This window comes from Mustela lutreola, chromosome 6 (assembly GCF_030435805.1).
Source record: "Mustela lutreola isolate mMusLut2 chromosome 6, mMusLut2.pri, whole genome shotgun sequence".
NCBI classification, from domain to species: Eukaryota; Metazoa; Chordata; class Mammalia; order Carnivora; family Mustelidae; genus Mustela; species Mustela lutreola.
The window spans coordinates 134,712,412-134,735,364 of NC_081295.1; the positions used below are offsets into that span (position 1 = coordinate 134,712,412).

The 22,953-nt window shown below is 40.4% G+C and overlaps 1 protein-coding gene across 3 annotated transcripts in view; it reads right to left on the reverse strand.

The window, feature by feature from the left end:
- Positions 1-613: 613 nt before the first annotated feature.
- MYLK4 (myosin light chain kinase family member 4) overlaps positions 614-22,953 on the reverse strand; it is an 80,939-nt gene continuing 58,599 nt past the window's right edge. For all 3 annotated transcript variants that reach the window (XM_059179108.1, XM_059179110.1, XM_059179109.1), the window contains 9 exons: positions 20,919-21,012; positions 20,733-20,842; positions 19,465-19,606; positions 16,632-16,702; positions 15,702-15,830; positions 14,780-14,932; positions 11,453-11,531; positions 7,374-7,443; positions 614-4,693 (listed from right to left, as the gene is read on the reverse strand). In XM_059179108.1, coding sequence (XP_059035091.1) covers positions 7,399-7,443; positions 11,453-11,531; positions 14,780-14,932; positions 15,702-15,830; positions 16,632-16,702; positions 19,465-19,606; positions 20,733-20,842; positions 20,919-21,012 — 823 coding nt within the window. In that variant the 3' untranslated portion in view covers positions 614-4,693; positions 7,374-7,398. The remainder of the gene's footprint in view (positions 4,694-7,373; positions 7,444-11,452; positions 11,532-14,779; positions 14,933-15,701; positions 15,831-16,631; positions 16,703-19,464; positions 19,607-20,732; positions 20,843-20,918; positions 21,013-22,953) is intronic.

A 22,953-nucleotide genomic window follows, 5' to 3' on the forward strand; every position in this document is an offset into this window, starting at 1 on the left:
GACACCTGTCTGAGGAATAATCACGAAGATACACTTAAAGAGATTGAATTGCTAAGTGTCTTAATAATTTATTAAACACTGTTCTGGCACTAGACACTTTACATATACCTCAGCCCATGTTTTCTATTAATAGAAATTAATAGGGAAAAAATCCCAAATCTGTGTGGATACATCCCAACCACCACTCTTTTCAAGTGGGAGAGTCGTTTTGCCACCTTGGGCCCTGCCAAAAATGAATGCTTCTGGAACCCCAAATAAGTAGTGTGGCATCATTTTTTTAAGGTATGAGGTTCTGGGGCGACTGGGTGGCTCAGTCAGCTAAGTGTCTGCTTTTGGCTCTGTTCATGATCTCAGGTCCTGGGGTCAGGCTCCCTTCTCAGTGGAGAGTCTGCTTTTCCCTCTGCCCCTGTCCCTGCTCATGCTCTTTCTGTCTATCTCTCTCTCTCTCTCTGATAAATAAATAAAATCTTTAAAAAGAAAAAAACCTTATTCTTAAGGTATTGTGTTCTAAATGCCATGGGATTTTTAACATATCAGAATTTATCATAAAGGACAGAGTTTGTATTGCAATTACCAAGTCCACTCTGAATAATTTAACTCATTAACCAAAGGATAAATAAGGTCCATGTTTATTCTTCAATATAATACATATATATGACGGTTGTACATCTTTGTAAGGCAAAGAAATACAGCTGAATGAAACTATGCTCAGAAATAAAAAAAAATACATGAAATGTGCAATCACCACATTAAAAATACATTTTTATTTCATACCTACACTACTAAACCTCATTGAAAGGACTCACTGACATTCATCAGCTGGGACAACTACAAAATACATACAGTTCAAGACCGGAACACTCGGGTATTCATGTTTTCTGCTCCTTCGAATAAGTAGTAGTTGAGTTATAAGCCTTCATGGAAGGTGAAACTACCCACATCAAGATCACTTACAGAAAGGACACCTGACTAAAATGGAGCTCGGAGACATATGTAGGACTTCTAGCGGGAGAAACCATCGACTTCATGCTAGACAAGGAAGTCACCTTCATCCAGGACTCGAACATCTAGTCATCTAATAGTCCAGCTTCAAGTTTCCTTTAGGACAGCAAGCAACTTGACTTTTGGAAATACCATTTTTATCTCAAAAAGGCTTTAGGGGAGCACCGTGATGGATAAGAAGATGGACTTTGATTCTAACTGAAGAAAGAGAAAGAAGAAAAAAGAAAGCGAAAAGATAAAGCAAAAGCAAGGTAGGAAGCATCATCATGGCTTTTGAGAAGTGAGCCACAGCAAGGGCACAGCCTCCACCCATGCCGAAATTGCCCAGGAACAGACACCTGCCTTGCCCTCTTGTCACACTCGCACAGAGGGACTTTCCAAATGAGGTTTCCTCATTGAAACTGGCCCGTCATCCATACGGAACTAGTACATGTATGCAACCTGACACCATTTGGCTCATGCCTCAAGTAGGGGTAGTGGGAGCAGAAGGAAGAGAAAAGGAATGAAATAAAAAATAAGACCCTCATTTCCTGATATCAAATACATATTTTGATTATAAAACAAGAAAAAATTTTGCTATGCTAATTTCCATAAAAATGGTGAAAATGTCATACATAATTCACACAGCCTTCAAAACACATTCACATCAAAGTAAGCCACAACAATAGCAGCGTGCCTATTTACATTTTTGAGGAAAGAAAGCAAAATAATATCAAGTCAGACTAAAAACAAACATGAGAATTACCCCATTTCAACCTAGAAATCTTTCCCCAAGGTAGTTCAGGTGAAACTCCAATTTCAGATGTTTTCATGGCATGGACTGGGGCATGAGCTCTTTTCTCCCTGATTTTTAAATAGCAACAGGTTCTGGGGAAGTGTTGGTATCTTACAAATGACAAATGACGGCATGCTTTTTCTTGAATCCTTTGTGAGTTTTATTTCTCTCCAGGCAGTGGGAAGTGCCACATCCGTGCTGAATTTCTGCCTTTTTCCAAAGAAATGGCTACTGCCTGATGCAAGCAACTGAAGCCATAACGTCCATTAGGAGGGCGGAGGAGCAAATCAGGCTATCAAATCCTAATGACTTCTTGGAAAAATTGATCACAATAGCCCCAGTCTTGCCAGACTCAGCTTCTCTGGTCCGTGCTTGCATCTGGTTTGATTTCTCGGCTGTGCAAAGCCCCCTTTCCCATCAGAGTGGCAATCTACCAAGTTACCAGTTCTTGCAGGAGCAGCCACACTGGGTGTGGAGGGAGGGAACAGGATGAGCAGGAGACTGAAATTCTCCCATTTCGCTGTAACTCGAGACTGTAATCATCAACTTTGCAATGCAGACTATCCTCAGCTCTCGTATAAAAGGCACCCTGCTGACAAGGGGGGGGGTCCCCATCCAAATGTGAAAATTAAACTCCGAATTCAAAGGGGATCCTTTTTTTAAAAAGTAGAGTCTCCTTTCTAAACCTCTTTAAAAAAAAAAAAAAAAATTACACCCACTGACTGCAGGGTCCTTAGTGGATTCATTTGATAAAGAAATCATTCCTTCCGTTGGCTTACGCTGCCTCTCCCATGTTTTGGGGTCTGGTGAAAGTTTCTCTGCCAAGGTGAGTCAGAATGGGACCTGGATGCAAAGGACCTCCTGCTCTATCTGGTAGATTCCACCCTCCAGGACAGAAAAACGCCCTTCCATGAGGGGTTTCAAATCAGACCCTTGCATCTTATTTAGCATTTGAGAAGATGCCAGCTCTCTGCGGTCTGCATATTAATGCATGCATTGGCTTGTCTTTTTCCAGACTCGATGAATACCATCAGCTAAAGATAGCCCAGTAATATAACACTTCAGTCGCAGGGCTTTGTTGTGTTGTGTTGAGTTTTTTTTGTTGTTGTTGTTTTGTATTTTTTTTTTAAGGAAACCAAATTAAATATTTTAAGTATAGTCACATAACAGGAGCAGGAGAAAACCAACCTTGAATAAATGCATAGGCCAAAGGAAAAAAGAAATGCATCATAATGCAAGAGCAAAGCTAGAAAGGAGTCAGTTTTATAGCTAGCATGACCACTAAATTGGCATGTGGTCTTCACTAAATTACACATTTTCTTCTGTCTCTACCTCCCCTTTACCTTGCACATGAGAATAAGAACATTACACATGCAGTTATTCACGGGCATGCTAGAAGGATCCACTAGGTGGATATGAGCAATGATGGAGAAAAGCCAATGCCAGGTAAAACTGACATCACTAATACAGCCATTGCTAAGGTATATGGTGTCTATTGGAGTCTAGAACCATTTACAGCTAAAAACACATTCTTATAGCTGATCTCAACACAGGAATTCTTTGGAAATGGGAACTAGGAGGACAGCTTAAGAAGCTGAATGGCAAGCATGAGGCTGGATGTGTGATAGGAGTTCAGTGTGGCTCTGCACGGCCTCTTCTTCACCAAGAAATGACACACACGTTTCACCATCGAGAGGCCCTCGCCTTTCTGTGCTATATATGGTAGGGCTCACTTCCGTTATTAAAAATCCGTAATGAGATGGCTCATGAGCTCAGGAACAAAAAGCTTCCAACTGGAATCATTCTCATATCCAAAGAGTGAGCAGGAGTGTTTGCCTCACCTCTGACTTCTGAGTGTTCTTTCTTCACAACCGCTGAGCCATGTGAGACTTTGCGTGGGTGAGATCACTGGGCTTCAGAAATGTTGGAATTTAACCAGAAACTTGAGCATTATTGCCAAAGTAGTTTCAACACTGGAAGCAAAGTGCCGTCCCTAGGAATTGGGATCCTCACGGCCCATCTCTCATTGACAACAGCAGCGTGAGGAAAGCTCTTGGGACTGTTACCATTACTCTAAATTCTAAACACTAGCCGTAAGCAAACACCTCTTGCTCCAGTGGTGAAAACTAGTGCCTTTCATCTCATGAATGCTCAGTCAGAAGAGAGCAGAGAGTGCCTTGTGAAATGCATGCCATTCATTTGAAAGTAGAATTGCTATTTGGAAGAAACCAATGAACTGGGAGAAAAGTTCAGAACCAATGGAAGACATGATGTCTGATGCCTCTTGCCTTAGGATTCAGAGACAGCTCAAGTTCCAGAAAGCAAATTATTTATCATTTGGAGTCACCTGATTTCAGACCAAATCAAATATATATATATATATATATATATATATATATATATATATATATATATATATATATATCTGAGAAACCAAGTGTTCAAAGGTGCAAAAGACATAATTTTCTTCTGGTGATATGATCACCCCTTTGAAAGGCATAGATAGCTTAAGGACTGGAAGCTGTTTTCTCCCTCTCAAGGTATCCTCCAGGTTTAAACGTCTCCAGTAAATCTCCAGTCTGATTGTTCTAGTAAGCGGAGAAAGAGCAGAAATCATGTACCCCTTATCCCAGCAACTAAAATTAAAAAATAAACATTGAAAACTCAAGATGTCAAGGAAACATCTTCCCAATTGTGTCCTACCGTGGGATGTGGGGATATGAGGAAAGGGGCATGGGGCTTGTCTACACCCCCAGAACCACAGCAGTAGGCACCCCCTGAACTGGGTGCTCCAAGTTCAAGTGTAGCGTCACCCCCCCCGCCCCCATAGCCACCCGTCATCATTGGGGTCAAGGCATCAGAACTGCTGATTTTTCCAAAAATCTTCCCAACACAGCAGCAACCACAGCAGTTTTCCTGCAAAGCAAACAAAATATGACTCTTGTTAATTCAGCAGGGCTTTTAAAATTGTAATTAGTTGGTTGTGCCCCTTAGGAAAACCACACATGATTTTTTATAATGCATGTGTGCGTGTGAGAAGGAAAAAAAAGAAACCCCTTGCAGGATTCCACTGCTTACCAGAGCTGGGTTGGGTTTTTATTTTTTCAGTTTATGCAAGATATTTTCGTACTATTTGCAAGATCGAGGGACAAGGCCGCTTTGTTTCATATGAAGCCTAGCCAGCTCCTGAGCTTTCTGCCACACTTTCTGTCCTGTGAGCTTGACCCCACATCAAGGTGACATCAAGAAGCGGGTGTGGGAACGTTTTCATTGCATTATGACGGTGTGTGACATGGGCCCACACAGTTTGCAGGCCTACATCACTCCTATGGATCTGAGGACGTATCCTCCATTTTTATTTCACAGGTTGGCAGAAGATGGAATGGAAACCCAAAGAGAAATGCCACCGGGTTGATTTTAGTGTTTCCTCAACGCATCAAAAAACCTCTAACAAATTGCTGGAGATTTATATGCCTCAATTTACATTGTGGATCCTGCCTTATTCATAGGGCCTGGAAGTCATTCTTTTTCCACAGGAATAATCTTCAACCACCAGATTTTAAAAATCAATATTATCACAAAGTTGGTTTTACTCCTAACAAAGTTTGCCAAAACCCCCATCTTATCCTGGCAGGAAATACTATAAAAAAATGATTTAAAAAAAAAAAAAAAAAAAACCTTCTCAAATGAGGCTGCACTCAGAGTTAATATATTAAGCTTACATTTTAATTTGAAAGAAAAAAAAAAGGAAAGAAGTAAACTAGGAAGTGCCCACATCCCATGGACCTGAAACAGCTCTTCCCCGACCTGCAGTGCAACCAAGGTGAATTTCTGTGGCTAACTGGAGCTGGAGGGACTAAGGAGAGGAAGGCAGCCAGCCCAAGTGACTATCTGGAGGCAGGCCCAGAGAAAGGTCGCCATCAAGCAATTCCAACCAAAACGGTATCCAAGCGCCAGTGTGACTGGCTCACATGTCTTTGTCCTCTGTAGAATGCCACCTCTTGGACTGCCACCATCCTCCATCACATTGGTCAACGTGCCAATGTGACATGGAAGGACTCTACCATCTCCCACTGTCATTCCTTCCTCATTCTTTCCCTGCTGGACCCTGGTCACAGGTCTGCCTTGCAATGCAACCTCCTGTCACCCAATGAATTCATTCCTACCAGGCCTCAAAAGTGACTCCAGTGCTCATGGTAGGAATGCAGTTTGTGGTGAACCCTTGAGGTTTATGGTCACTGTGGATAAAATTGGGAGGGAGAGCCGCCTGCAAACTCTGGTGCCCACCACTCACAGGGAAGGCTGGTTTGCACCTCAGCAAGCCCAGTGACCCAGGCCTCGGAGTATGGAGAGTACTTTCCTTCTCTGCATTTTCACAAGATGTAAAGCTTTCTTCTACTTTCCCAAAAACTTTACTTTGACACATGAGAATGGTCTTTGTAAGTAGGAAGCCCAAGGCTTGCTTTTGGTATTTCATAGATTTCTAGATATGTGACAGATTTCTAAGTAAATGACCCATGCACCAAGGACTGAATGCTTTCTAACTCTGGTCTGTGACTTTGTTATGATTTACTGATTTGTTTTTGCATGATCTTATTCTATGAAAGATTCAACACTTTACAAGAATATAAAGTCAAACAGACAAACCAAAACTTCAGACCAGAATAAATACCAATCAGAATAAAAGAGTAAGACCAGTGGGCAGCAAGAACACAGACTGGAAGGTCTCACACATTTGTTAAAATTGAGTTGAAGCAATGGCCATGGACTTACTGTCCCAAATTAGAGAACTGACTTGCTGGAAGGTAAATGGTCCCTCAACAACAATATAAATATTGGGATTCCTAAAAGTCCTCTGTGATAAGTACACTGTGTTAGGGCTTTCCTTCAGAGCATAAATTAAGCTTGCTTATTGATATAATCAAATGTGTTCATGTGTAAAACTATTGCTTATGTTTTCTGACAAAATTCTAAGTAGGGTAGAAGCTTTGTATGAAGTGGTATGAAGTTTGTATGAAGTGGTGATTACTCCAGGTCCAAGAATGGGCCAATACCAGAAGGCAACTCAGGGAAGAAAATAAGCATGGGCTTTAAATTCAGAGACAATTGAGAAGTCACATTCTACCATGTACTAGCAGCACAGCTTTGGGGGAGTTATGTAGTCTATGAGTCTCTGAGATTGGTTTTCCCAACAATACAAAAACCAAAAAAATTACAAATACTTCCTCTGATCCCACACAATTGTGAGGACAACCAGAGACTGTCCTCTTCAGCTATTAAAGTCTCCTGAGCTAATTATTGAGCACCTTCTATGTTCCAGGCCTTGGTCTGCAGGCTTTGCTTGGGTTATCTTGTTGGAGCCACTCAAAAAGCATAGGAAGTAAGACTATGCTCAATCCATAAATAAGGAAATGGGTTTTTCCTGCTAGAAAATGGCAGATCCATGTTGCACACAAAGCAGTCTAAAATCAGAGCCCTCCCTCTCTGCAGAAACACTGCCCTCCTTCCCACAGTGTAGTACACATTTGACTTATTTCTTGTTCTTCTCTCTGAAGGCTTGCAAAAACATCCCTTTAGGAAAAGATCCAAGACCAACCTTTCAAATGGGTGCCTTCCATGGGCTATTTGGTCACAAGGTTCTTCTCATTAGAGCAACAATTCTTCTTCTAGGGAAACCAGAAAACATTTAGAGAAAGATTAGAACTTTTTTTTAATCACTTCATTCCTAACTTATGAGAACACCTGAAGAGTTAATGACTTGCTACTGAGTAGAAAATGCTCTTAGAGAGATGTTCTAAAAGCCTACATTGTTTGTTCATAGCAGCAATGGCCACAGTCGCCAAACTGTAGAAAGAACCAAGATGCCCTTCAATGTACAAATGGATATGAAAAATGTGGTCCATATATATTACGGAGTATTATGCCTCTGTCAGAGAGGATGAATACCCAACTTTTGTATCAACATGGATGGGACTGGAAGAGATTATACTGAATGAAATAAGTCAAGCAGAGAGAGTCAATTATCATATGGTTTCATTTATTTGTGGAGCATAAGAAATAACATGAAGGACTTGGGGAGATGGAGAGAAGAAGGGAGTGAGGGAAACTAGAGAGGGAGATGAACCATGAGAGACAGTGGACTCTGAAAAACAATCTGAGGGTTTTGGAGGGGCAGGGAGTAAGAGGTTGGGTGAGCCTGATGGTGGGTATTATGGAGGGCACATATTGCATGGAGCACTGGGTGTGGTGCATAAACAATGAATTCTGGAACACTAAAAAGAAATTTAAAAAATAAATAAAAATTAAAAGAATTACCAAAAAAAAAAAAAAAGCCCACAATATTCATGACCCTCTGACAGACACATTGACCTACATTCAGGATCCAACTTGAGCATGTTCCCCACTTTCCCTTGTTATCACTCTCAGAATCAGAAACAGAGGGATTTTGACTAAGCTAGAAGCAGTAGCGGAGACAGGACTAGATGTCTGAGACCAGGGCTTGTCATAGCAGGCCTTGACTGCTGGGTATGTGTGTTTGGTGTGCACGATGGGGAACAGTGGAAGAATTTTTGGTGGTACAGTAAGATGATCAGAGTTGTCATTAATGAAGTAATGATTTGATGAATTAGAGAACAGATGGACAGAGGTAGAATATCGTGTTCTAAGGTATTTTATTAGTTCCGTAAATTGGAAAAAGGGCATGATCTAAGGTCATAAAGCTGGGAATGGAAAGGAAAGATAGACTTGTTAGTTCTGGCAAAGAAGAAACAATGTCATAGTTGTTCAGTTTTCCTTCCTTCAGGCCCAAAGCATTTATTAAGTCTCCAGTAGGTGCTTGATGAGTTCTAACAGATTTGTAATTTGGAAATGCTTTGTTCCACTCCAGCTGAGAGCTGTTTCTGATGGAAGATGGGTTATATATGGATGGTTGGAAATGTAAGAGCATACTACAGAAGGCAGAGAGCTACAAGGCTTTAATTCCTGGGGGAAAAAAATCCTTCTTAAATTTACTGACTGATTATAGGCAGGCTTAGTGGTTAAGGAATGGTAAGTGCTTTTAAGCATGAAACAATTAAAAGAGATAAATAAAAGTTCTGGAAAGATTTTAAAAATAAAAGTTAGATTTAAATAGTATATAGTTTTGGATAAGACTTCAATTCTCAACATAAAGTTAAATTCTGATTTTATAGAATGTATCGGAACCAAGATTATTCCAAAAATGAATCTTCTGGAAAAATCTAGCCTTAATTTTTCCTTGAAAAATAAAATACATTAAGCTTGAATACTGGCTTTTAGTAACACCAAAAATGTACAGAATGTAAAGAGTTCTGGAAACATCATCAGGCCCCCTTTGCCCAGAAGCCCATTATCCAGCAGGATAGCAGAGTGGTGAAGTTCTGCTCAGACTCCAGAGCCTGCCTGTCTACACTGGGATGCTAGCTCCATCATTTTCACCTGGTGGGATCCTGTACAAGTACTTAACCTCTGTCCTCTGTTTCCTCATCTAAATGAGAAGAATAACAGTACCTGTTTCAGAGAATTGGCATGTGGACTAAATGAATTAACTTCTGTAAAGCAGTTAGAACAGTGCCTGGCACAGTACCATATAATTATAACTTTCATGATAACTAACTAGATTTCTACAATGGAAATTTTTTTCCAAATCCCCATCATTCTTGAAACGTTCATTCACCTAAGTACCAACAGTTGGATAGAATAACAAAAAGGTGATTTTTGTTGTTGTTATGTGGTTTAAAAAATATTTTAAGCACTTTTTAAACTGTATAATGTCATTATTTATCTGCAGTGGTTTCCATATTGTCCTGCCATGTCAAAGTGTATTTGGATACCAATAAGCTTGGATAAAAATACCTTGGTGGAAAATTGGCCCAAAATAGGTTGGTAACCCTAATAAGCAGTTTATGTAGTCTGGGTGAGGTACCAACTAGGTAAAAAGTCTATTTTTACTTGACATTGGTACCAATTATCAAGGAAAGGTATATTCAGACACAAATAAAACTCAGTTCTGATGCTGAATTTAGAAGTAAAGTTAATTTCAATAAGAACTGGATGTGGAAAAAATGAGTACCTGAAACACAGTCATTCCAAGGTTTGTTGGTCAGTGAAAAAGCTCCACTCTAAAACCCTGGGGAGTAGGAAGGATGGGGAGCAGAGATGGAAGAAATGAAAGTGTATCAAGCACATATGGCTCCAGAGCATGATGACCACCATCTTAACTGATGCTCAAGTTAGACTTTCCCCAATGAGGCCTGAAGACAGATATTGCTTATTGCCTCTCTATATATCTTGGCCAGTTAGACATCCTAAATGTTTGGTTGAGTATCTTAAATGTTACACTTCTGGTTCTGTGTTATGTGTATGATCCATAGGATGTGAGTGGAAAAGTCCAGAGGAGGCTGTTACAGTAATTCAGATGAGGGGTGTCATATGCCAGGATAACCAACAGGATGGAGAAGGTTAGACAGATTCTAGAAGTAATTAGAGAAAAGAATGTACAGAACTTGGAGATAAATTAAATACGAGATGGAAGGATGCAGGTGAGGAAGGAAACAGCAAAGCCCAGGGGGTCTGGCTTAAGCCACTCAGTGGGGGTCATTCTTGGAGGATGGTAGAGGAGGAGGGGAGATGGGGAAGACAAGTTCAGTTTAGGACTGAGAAGATCCAAATGGAAATGTCAAGTACGCAGGGGGATATATGGATCTGAAACTTAGGAAAAGAATCTGTGCTAAAGAGACAGATGGCTACAAGAACATAAGTGGCAATTGAGGCAGTAAGAGTAGATTAGGAATTTTATTGTACGAAGTTCACACAGAGTATGGGCTCAATTATTGTCAACAAGTACTCAGAAAAAAGGAAGAGAGAGAGAGAGGCAAACCAGAAAGCTGAATCTTAAGGCTAGAGAACAAACTGAGGATTAATAGAGGGAGGTGGTCGGGGAATGGGCTGGATGAGGGATGGGGATTAAGAAGAGCACTTGTGATGAGCACTGGGTATCGCATGTAAGTGAGGAATCACTAAATTCTGCACCTCAAATTAATATTACACTCTATGTTAACTAACTTGAATTTAATTAGAAACTTGAAAAAAAGGATGAAAAAAACCACAAGTATTTAGGTCATCTTCATTCAGTCTTTGGTAAGAGTCTCCTTCACATATATTTATGTTGTTTTCTGGATCAACCTGAGTCTCACAGCTTTGTGGTGCTCAGAGAAGACTGAACAATGTAACCATAAACATTAAAATTCTGAGTTCTGTTTTAGGGAGGCATATTTATCCTGAATGTACACTAACCCATATATTCCCAAATATTGTTTGTTTATATATTCTAGACTATATATGTGTATAAGTGTGTGCACATAGTACAGTGATGTAATTTATATCATAATGAGTACAATGATTGAATAATAAACATAATAAATAGTTATGCTGAAAATATCTCCTAAACCATGTAAGAAGTATTTATTTAAAAAAAAAAACTCACACAACTGCTCAATAAAAATATTTTAAGCAGTTCAACATTAGCACAAAATTGGAAGGCTATGAGAGATGGAATTAGACAGAGCCCCATATGAGACTAAGATGCTTTTAGCCTCTGATCATCAAAAGACTGAGGTCAGGTAGAAAAGAAGAGGAAAAGCAACAAGCCTCCGTTACCTGGGTGATGAGTCTGGAGTGGAGCTTGTGATCTGACAGCCAAGGGTGTTTGAGAGCTTCACTTGCACTTATTCTCCAGCTAAAGGGAAATTTGGAAGGCTGTTAGCAGAGACACACTAAGGAGGCCTGAATCTGTCATTCACCTCAACTCTGGCCATTGCATTTGAGAGACCAGATGGCCAAGTGTCAAATTCACAGGCAGTTCTATCTTCTCTGGAACTATCACTGATGATTGTAGGGTACTATCAAATCCAGTCAGGGTAACAACAGCAGTGAGACAAATGAGGCAAATAATTCAAAATTGTTGTTCATAGTTGAACATCCACTTTCCAACACAAGTAACCATTTTTCATGCAATGCTTGAGCTTCATGAATTGAACATCTATCCATCAGCAGAAAAAAATAAATGTACACTTACTATTCCAAAAACAAAATGCTACAATGATTCTTGATAATTATAAAAGTGACTTTACATATTAAAGCTCTTAAAGCTCTTGAATAATATGCATCACTAACTTTTGAATTAAGAAATTTTGGGGGTGTCTGGGTGGCACAGTTGGTTAAGCTCCAACTCTTGGTCATGATCAGGTCGTGATCTCACTGTCATGAGATTGAGCCACACGTCAGGCTCTGCCACATTCAGTGCAGAGTCTGCTTGGGATTCTCCTTCTCTCTCCATTTACCCCTCCCACACATTCTTCTGTCTCTCTCTCTCTCTCTCTCTCCCAAATTAAATAAATAAATATTTTTAAAAAGAAATTTTGAAGACTTAAATAGATAAGGGGTTAATGTACATACTGAGAGAGAGTTCATTAGATACCTTTACAAAGAAACTATATCCTTTTGAACCAGCAAAGGTTTATATGATTTTAAAATAACATGGGAAAGAATTATAAAGATGATATTATTTTCTAATTCCGAGTTTTATAAATTTGTCTTGTGTGCTAACATTTATAACCTTAAACCTAATAACCTTTCAAAATAAAAACTATAAGTGAGTGCAACAGTCTGGAGCCTACTTCTGAAATAGTATCAAGAAAGTAGTTTCCAATGGGCATGGAGCTCCAGTTTGTAGATTTCTTCAGTAAAATTGCTTCATCAGATACTGAACATTTAAGTAAAAGACCTGAAGAGATGGAAACTCTTAACTTGAATCCATGAAGGAAAGTTTAATAACTTGGTGACAACATCACCATTAGTAGGACCTTAAACAGCCAGATATAATTTTTTTTGAAACTCTTGACCTCCACCAACCTCACCTGGAAGTGCTATTTTGTTGAATATCATAAATTTTCAGTATTGGACCTCCTGAAGCATTCCAATAACTGAAAGTGCCAAAAATTATTATTTCTGTACTGTAGTAATATAAATTTCTGAAAGCTGACTATTAAAAATAAATAATAACATAGTGCAGATAATTAAAATTTTGGTACAGTTTCAAGTTTATTTTTGCATCCAGAAATTTATTCTCTGATATTGGTACCAGGTTTTGACTGTAGTTTCATCCAACTATTGATTTGAACACTTGCCCAGTTGTCTTTCTGCTTAAATGTGTAGCTATCCCTCCTAAGGTATTAGAGAATTGCTCAGACCAAAGGAGCAGGCATGACATGGCACTGGAGGCCACGAAGCAAGGCTATGACCTGCCCTGGGCTAGCCATGTGACTGCTTGACTACTATCAGCCTCTGTGTCTTCATTTAATCCAGAACATTAAATCAGATAACACATAAAAGCATATCTGTCTAATAGATTCTCAGTAGATGTAGATCTCTCCCACCAAAGATTTGATAGAGTTGACATTTTCCATCTGTTCACTGCCTATTGTTCAGTGATATATAAATATTAATAATAATAATAATAATAATGGTAATATCAGGTGTTGTGCCTTTCCATGAAAGATAAAACCCATGTCTGTACAGTGCCCCCTCCTCACACTGACACCCCCTGCCTAGCTAAGTCCTCCTTACCCTCTAGGACTCAGTCCCGACTGACCTTTTTCAACAGACTACCTTTGCATTAACTGCATTGTATTCTATCCTTTAAAAAAATATCTATCTCTTCTCTTAGATCATGGGTTACCTATAGACAGGGTCAGACTTTAAATATGTGTTCTCAATGCCCCAGACCCATTTCCTGGAAGACTACTGATAAAACACCTCCTTGGTGCAGGTATAGCTCCAGACCCATGTTGCTTCTTTAATCCCCTCCCCCCAATTACACCCTCCTATCTGTTCACGGTCATGTTTATTAATAACTTAAAAGCCATAAAGATAATAAAACAGTGAAGCCAGTATGGTTGGCCTTGAAAATCTTAAACACTGTTTACCATTTTACATTTTAAATATAAAACCACCTGAAAAAGTGTTTTTGACTAAATCACAATATCCTTCCACTGACTGTAATTCTTAATGACTGAGCCACCCACGAGCCCCTCACTGCCTGTAATTCTAAAATGCAAGCCCCTCTGTTTCAAAGTCACTTTTCTTCATTAGCTGAATTCTTTAAGGTTTTATTTATTTATTTGAGAGAGAGAGAGAGTGCGCACATGCACAAACAGGGGAGAAGGGTAGAGGGAGAAGCAGACTCCTCACTGAGCTGGGAGCTCCATGCGGGGCTGGATCCCAGCATCCTGAGATCATGACCTCAGCCAAAGGCAGGATGCTTAACAGACTGAGCCACCCAGGCGCCTCCATCTGCTGAATTTTGAATTAACGTGGTTTTAGCAGGACAGAAAATAGAAGACCACATAATATGTAATAGTTAAGTGGGCAGCCTTAGGGGAAGGTTGAATTTTGGATGCTCCGTTCTGCCACTCACTAGCCATATGCTCTTGGGAAAACTATTTAAAGTCTCATTAATAAAACAGGAATGATAATTCCCACCTCTCGGAGATGGATAGGGGTTAAAAGACAAGCCTATAAAGCACTTGGCACAGTCTGGCCCACAGCAGGCTCTGAAATGAAATGATAGTTAAGTATTCAGCTACACAGAGCCAGATATGTGCTTTGTAGATGTGAAAGGGGTTATGGAAATAACTTATCCCAAACCCTTCATTTTGAGGCCCAGTAAGAGCCCCTAATTGCTAGAGTCTTATTGCAAAAGGCAGAAGCAGGGAAGCTTTTGCAGCCCCTTTCAAGCCTTGTGACCAAACCAGTCCCTGATCTCAGTAAGCAAGGTCAAGAGCATCAAACTCCTTCCACTTACAACTTTTCTCAGGCATCAGAGATGTCACAAAGAGAATTTAGGAGTTATTTCCATGTATTATGGTAGCGTATGCTTCCCTATTCTCCCTCCTTCTTCTAAAGCCCGGAACCAACTTGGGTTACCTCTTCTCCTTAATCAAAAGCTTGGAGATAAACTCCCTGGCCTCCTCTGAGATGTCCTGAAATTCTTCATCCTCTAAGTCCCACCTGCAGGCCAGGACGTTGCTCAGGGTCTCAGCATCATTGTCCCCCAGGAAGGGAGACAAACCGCTCAGTCTGTAAGACAGAGGAACCAGAGTGAGTCTTGTTTAAATAGCTTCAAACCCTTTACAGAGAGGTTGCTTTTTCTTGGCTCTGTTGTTTAAAATTGAGAGAAGGCAAATAACCTAATAATTAAGCATAATTTTATCATATGTTTTTGCAATCAGGAAAACGTTTCACTCCTCCACCCTGGCCCCTAAAGAAACACCTGCAGAAACACCAGCAGCCACCCTGAAATATGAAATCTCTAAGGAGAGCATAACCTCATTTTTTAAAGCCTTTACAGCTGCTGAAGTCTGCCACACCCTCAGATGGCAAACACCAAAGGGTCACCCCTGAGGGGTAAGGCTAACCTTCATCATTTAGGAGATCAGGACCCAAGTTGCTTTTTTTTTTTTTAATTTTTTATTTTTTAGAAACATATATTTTTATCCCCAGGGGTACAGGTCTGTGAATCGTCAGGTTTACACACTTCACAGCACTCACCAAAGCACATACCCTCCCCAATGTCCATAATCCCACCCCCCTTCTCCCAACCCACCTCCCCCCCAAGTTGCTTTTTAATTACTTTTATTACATGAGGTATTGTCCTAAGAGTTAACACAATTACAAGTAGACATACATTTACTTTTCAGGTGATGAGCAGGGAAAGAATTTACTCCTTTCACCCACAGGATTCACAGAGCCCAGAAAGTGACTCAACATGGCACAGTGTTGTTTATCTGTTAAAAGACCTAAATTGATGCCTGTGTGTAAGTGTCAGAGAGACTGGAGACCTGCTTACAGCATATAGGCAATGACGCCCACACTCCACATGTCAGTGGGAAAGGAAACAAAATCATAGTTCACAACTTCAGGGGCAAGAAATTCCGGAGTTCCAAAGTTCACCTTCAGCTTCTCTCTGGGTTTGTACCTGGAATTTGGGAGACAAAGTGGAGGGATGAGAGGGTCAATCAAACAGCAACAGTCATAGAAACTGAAAAGATGCTGTCTATAAGACAAAATAACTTCAGCCACGCAGCAAACTTTAAATACACAGGCTTTAAAAGAAACCATGTATTTAGGAAATCGTGTTTAAAACTTGTTTTTAAAAGTTCCAGGAGTTTAAGAGTCATAATTCATACTGGAAAACCTTAATAACCTGAAACAGTGGTGGGGAAAGCTGGTAAAAATAGTTAGAACACCTGAAATCTAGAACACAACAAAAGGAAAACTGATACAATCCTTGACATACCAATGGCTTGAGTATGGCCATCTTAATGCGTAAGTGAAATGCAATTATTTGCATCCATTTTATATTCACCATTAAAGGACTGAAGTCCACATATAAACTCTGTTCACTTAAAAAGCTTATAGGAACCAGAACCCTTTGCAATCTCATATTCATTTTTTTTAAAGTAAATCTTCTCTTTACGGATGGAACAAATAAGAAGACTAAGACAAACTTACAAATTCTAAATTAATGTCTTCAAATTTAATAACTTTCACTGTATAAGATTTTAAGTTTTCTTATTTTTTTTTCTTGGATACACTGTAGAAACCTCTAAACATTCCAATTCCAAAGTCAGCAAGGTAAGTCTGGGATATAATTTTTGTCAAGTTAATTCTAAATGAGAGTCTAAAACCAAGAAGTGTATCAGATTTATCTTTGCAAAGAAAGAGCACCAACATGCTCACTACCTCCATTCATATACCTATGTCCAAATACACATACCTTCTGGCCAATCCAAAATCAATAATTTTTATTTGTTTAGCATCCCGATTCACACACAGGATATTCTCAGGCTGCCAGGAGAAAGAGACACATTAGCAATGAAAACAACCATCATTCACTCAAATTGTCCTTGAACCACAACTAAAAATACAGCAATGCTCAGGAAAAACATATCAGGCCTTTCACTTTGGGTCTGGCTTGTCTGTGTGGGTATTTTCTCCTTTAATTTTGTGGTGGATGAGGTTGTGGGTACCCTGCCAACCTTGCATTACCCTGCCTGTCTCTCTCCCTGGTTCTGCAGTTTACCATAATGTGTGAGTTCAAGCAGAGGCCTCTTTGAGGGAAGAAAGACAAGGAGCCTGCTTCAGTACCTTCCAAATGGACTGGTGGAGGCTGTCTCGGACTTGACTCTGCCCCTCTACAATTATTAAGTACGAATTTCCCCTTCTTGGAGGAATATCTTTCCCGAAGATTTATGAGTTCCAGGAGAAATAGCCTGATTCATTTAAACAACCACACTGAGTATGCAATATAACGTGAACGCTCCTGACCTCCAGATGTTCCCTTTGCGCTCAGTCTATGGGAAAGTCATGTGTAAAAGGAAGACTTCCCCCTCATTCATTCCTCATTCTCAGCAATTCCAAAGTTTTGCTGAGTTTGTGCTCAGTGCCCAAACCCTTGACTAAGTGTTCTCTTGAGTTTGACTCTGGTTAAGTCTTTGCTCTCCGTCAAGGTGACAGTCTAGGGGGGTGAAGAGGGAGAAAACATGGATATTAGAATTGCAACTTGGTGTTTATGGAGTGTCTTATAAGGATGCTTGTATTTGTCAGGTCAGAAAAACTGAGGTCTGAGAAAAACAGGGAATTTGATTTAAAGTCTAGGTCATCCATAAAAAAGAATTTTCAAAGAATTGCTTGGAACTCTCAAGTTCTAGTCCCAACTCATGCCTAAGAGCTGGGGCACATTAGCCAAGTTGCTGAATGCCCAGGATCCCATGTCCCATCCTATAGGTGGGATCACAGCTATTCCCTCTCTTCCTGTCTTGGTGGAAAGGAGGTTCAAATGAGATCAGAAACTAAGAAGCACTTGATCAACATTCAATGGACCATTTGGTTGACATAATGTCTTTGGAAGTCCTTTTCTAAAATATCTCTAAAATATCTCTAAAATTGGTGTCCATGAATAAAAGCTATGAAGTGGAAACTCTATAAGAACATTTGGTTTCAGGTTAAATAACTGATCAATATGAATAAAGTTGTCCAATTGTCAAAGAATACTATGATATAAAAATGTGTTTATGCTTTGAAGGCACTTCAATAAGTTAATTTTTTTCTAACTATTAAAGAAAAGCATGTTCATTGAATAAGATTTGCAAAACCCAGAAAAATATAAAGGAGACCATTTTTCATTTTTAAGTCACCTATAATCTCCCCTCCAATGGTGATAAGCACTCTTAATATTTTTGGTCCTTTTTCTTCCAAGGAGATTTCTGTAAGGGATGAGTGGTCCTTAATGACCCATCCAGCTGTCGCCTTTACTATTATCTTTGCCTTCAAGCCATAACTAAAATTGCCCATTGCAAGTCTTCAATCAATGTTATGAAGCCACATACTGAGCTTTTTGACTTATGACAGGTCAGGTCCTAGTTATAGTTGCCAATCAAATCCCTTTAGGGATATCTGCAGAGTATCTACACTCAAGGAAAATGCTCCATGGAAACACATATTATAAAACTCAGTTTGAAGCCAGCGCTTTGCTAATGATTTTCAACCTCTGACTTTGTCTTTCATACACCACTTCCTCCTGCCCTGTGAATGGGAGAGGTAGCACACATAAATCAAAACAGTGAGGGAAGCTAAGTTACAAGAAGAGTAGACTATGGAAACCAATTTAAGGAAGTTAAATTTATTTAGCTCTATAATCCCCTATGACTTGCAATTGATGGTATGTTTTAGAGAATATATATTTTATCTTACGGTATGCTGTACAAACAGGAAAATGAGAAAATGATTGTGCCACACAAGAAGAGGCAATTTATGATATTTAACCACAATATTAGAGCTGATCAGAGTTACTGAGTCTGGGTCTTTCCTTAGTTCTAACCATTTATAGTCCAATTCTAGGCACTTCATAATGGAAGAGAGATCAAAAGGGAAGGGTCATTAAATTAGATGAGAAAGGCAGGTGGCTTGGCTCCCCGCTGCTTACATAGGTTCTCCACCATGTCCAATTTGGTGCCAGCCCCACTTCCACCACCCTTCCCAGCTCCTCAGCATTTTAGCACTGCCCTTCTGGCTGTCCTATACCCCATTCTGCCATAGGTATCTACTCACTGCTCTAGCATGACCACAGAAAAACAAATCCCTAAAGTCCAGTGCCTCCTAAAAGAGTTGGAGACCACTAAGGATGCTTGGAGAGTGGGAAAACTTGGCTACCACTAGGGAATTCTGAGTTAGCTAAAATCCTCCTACCTACTTATTCTAAAAATGAGAGGGACACAGCAATGACCCCCACGGTGCTGGTGCTGGTGCTGGTGCTGGTGGTGGTTTTAATCCTAATCTTTTAGGGAAAGGATCTCCCACGTGGATTTCTTTCACAGGGAAGTTACAAGAATCTGAATAGTTGTCCCTGAAGGTAGAGATGTGCAAATATTAGGGGGTGATGAAAGCTGGGATTAGGAAGATGACGCTAAGAATCCAGGTTTTCTTTAATTTCCAAATATGTACCTCATGACAGTATAAATTTCCCAAGCTGGCAAATAGTATCTGACGGGACCCACTGATCTACAGGAGGGGAGAGTGGAAGGGGCTTCATTCCAAACAGCATGCTTTACCTTCAGATCCAAGTGGAGAATGTACATCTGATGCATGTGTCTTATGCCCTCACATATCTGCTTGATGAACAGGATGGAATCAAACTCGGTCAGATTGTAGTTGTCATCGATGATGCGATCAAACAGCTCCCCTCCATCCACACTGCAGAAGGAAGAGGTGTGAAGTCCTGAGTATGACTCCTTCCTGAACACAGCTATTTCTTGGTATAGCAGCTGGGTGTTTAAGCTCCCCTAACTCCTCCAGCAGGTGTGTGTGACTTCTCTACCTCCATCACTATCTCAGATAGATGATGCTTAGCTGAGGCCCTTTAATGCTACCATCAATTTCACTATGGGAAAGCCTCAAGGTCCCCATCATCCAGTGGCTGCAGCTCTGAAGTGAGTTCACATCTGCCATTTACAAACATATATGTATATTTAACACATACAAAAGATAAAGAGGACCTTACAAAGGCAGGGAGAGGAATCCCAAATACCAAGCAAAGGTCAAATGGGGTCTCCTCAGACTTTCAGTGTTAAAGAGCTCCTATGTGCTTTTTTTTAAAAGATTTTATTTATTTATTTGACAGACAGAGATCACAAGTAGGCAGAGGCAGACAGAGAGAGAGGAGGAAGCAGGCTCCCTGCTGAGAAGAGAGCCTGATACAGGGCTTGATCCCAGCACCCTGGGATCATGACCTAAGCCAAAGGCAGAGGCTTTAATCCACTCCTGTGTGCTTCTGATGCTAGACATTTTATTACCCAAATTCCCATTGCGCAATGATAAACAAAACCCCAAGCGGAGGAAAGAATGAACTGAATCACAATAGTGAATCAGCGTTAATGAGAACTACTCACTTTCTAACTGCTTACTAAATTTTTACAAAAATGAAACCTAGTTGCAAGTCTCTTAGTCCCAATTACTAAGAATTTGATGTGAACTTTGTATTAAAGATTAGGCTGAAAATAAAGTGTAGTTCAAAATCACTTTCCTTCAGGTTAACCATAATAACCTTTAGGCTGGCTATTTGACAGTTTTATAGCTTAGATCTAAAGCTATGTCTATGAGGTTATTCTACTTCTCAGTAAAGTCACACATGGAGATGTGGATTCCTACGTAATTTTCCTTCTGAAACCGATGCAGTTGTCTGGTACATGCCAGTCGGAATCAGAAGTGCACTAAGCACAGATCTAGCAACTTCCAAAGCAAGACAGAGCTACGGCTGCGTAATCATGGGGTCTGCACGTAGCTGTGCAGGGGAGGGGCTGGGGGCCGGTAGAACACGTACTACTCCATGACCAGGACGATGTCATTCTTTGACTCAAAGGCATCGTAGAGCTGAATGAGGTTCACGTGATCCAGCTGGTTCATGATGTTGATCTCATTCTTCACTTCATCCTGAGAAGAAGGACAGATGTTTTAGCGAAGTGAAGATGATGATGACAAGGAGAGATCCACGTGACACGGTCTTTACCTTATCCCTCGTGCTTCTGGTCTTGATGATCTTGGCCGCCAGCTTCAGACCTGTTGCTTTCTCTTCACACTTGTGAACCTGGCCAAAACGCCCCCTGTGGAAGAAGAGGACGTGGTGCCGCGTGAGGTGCGCCCCAGTGGAAGACGCAGCTGTCGGGGCATTTCTCTTTCGGGGTTTGAGTGAACAAACCTGTTAAGTGTATCTACTATAGCCAATAAGCTTCTAAAATAATATTAAAGTGCGGTCTCTCTGTCACGGGCTGAGGGGTTTCCCGGCCCTACCCCAGACCTACTAAGGCCAGAATCCAGGGTAAGTCCCCAGAATCTGCATTTTCAGAGCTCCTTAGGCGATTCACATGCAGCCTAAAATTTGAGAACTTGTTATAGGAAAAAAGAGAAGCTTTCTGAATACATATGAGTGGAATAAGCTAGGCTTTGTAAGCATATGAACAATACAGGGTGTGGGTCAGCCATATAAAATTATTTTGGAAACTGCATATAAATAAAGTAATAGCAATATTGCACATGGATACACATAATAAAAATACATATAATATAATCACCCATGAGATTTTTTGACAATTTATCTTGGATATAAATTTATATATACTTTGAAGGACAGCTTCTTACACATGTAATCACATATCGAAATGCACAGTCTTGAACAATTTTAAAATACGACTTCTTTCTTTGATTCCTGATTTAGTAAAACAGAACACAGGTGCCTGCTTGTGCAATGTGGCTATCATGGTGTGGGTCGAAGGGGAAGCTTCCTGAGCAACATTGTGACCTGAAGGCCCACCACATCTGGAGGACTGCAGAGGTGAGGATGGTGGCAACAAGTGACAGAGGCAGTGTGGTGACCACCACTACGTCCCGCTCAACTCAGCTACATCTGTGCAAAAACAGATGGGTCTCAGAAAATGACATTCCTGTAAACAGAAGCCAAAGAAGGACCTGAATTCCAACTACCATTCCAGATCTAGTCTCTTTAGTGGACCACATGAACACAGCCCAGGAACCTCACCTGTGACTACTGATGAAGATAATGCCCTGGGAGTGCCACAGATGGCTCAGTGGGTGAAGCATCGCCCTCTTGATTTCGGCTCAGGTCATGATCTCAGGGTCCTGGGATGGAGCCTCTCATCAGGTACCCTGCTCATCAAGGAGCCTGCTTCTCCCTCTCCCTTTTCCCCTCCCCCTGCTTGTGCTCACTCTCTCTCTCTCTCTAAAATAAATACATCTTTAAAAAAAAAAAAAAAAAAGGAAGGAAAGAAAATGCCCTTGGAATTTTCTCAAAGCATCTTCTGCAAATAACTATTCTCCTTCCGAGACAATTGCTGGGTTACCACTGAAGTCCCTCATGACCCGAATGGGCCTCTACGTGCAGTAATACTAAAGACTCCCAGGGCACCTATTCACGTTTCAGAGTTCCCATTTGTCTGTCTGCCCTTCCTCATAGTCTCAAGGGCAGTTCTCTATCATGAGCAGGCTGACGAGCGAAGCATTCAGGTGGTTCCCCCTCGTGGAGGACAAAGGAAATATGGAGCCAGAAGAGGAAGAAGAAACTTCACAGTAGGGATGACCCCCCACCAATGACCAAATGCAGAAACATGCCCTGTAGTTTCTATGCATATTTTCCATGTGTTGGTAAGTAACTTTTGTGTATAGCAGTATAAACATTCTGCTTCCTTTTGCTATTTCACATAGATTTGCTGACAGTAGCAAACTTTAAAATTTAGACATTAAATTACAAGATATCAAAGGAGGGTTGTGACTATTGTAGAAGAGGAAGGAATATCCCCCACTAATAAATTCGGTCTGATGGACTGTACTTTTCCTCCTTCAAGGGGAGAGTGTACATTTAGACATCCTTCAAAACAATTCTTCGGTGACTGAAGCAATCACTCAAAACACATAATAGCAATTAATACAGTAATGACATAGATGGAAAACCAACAATAATGGTAAAAAAAAAAAAAAAGATTTAACACATGCCACAATAAATACACAGTGTTCACTCATTTCTACATTTT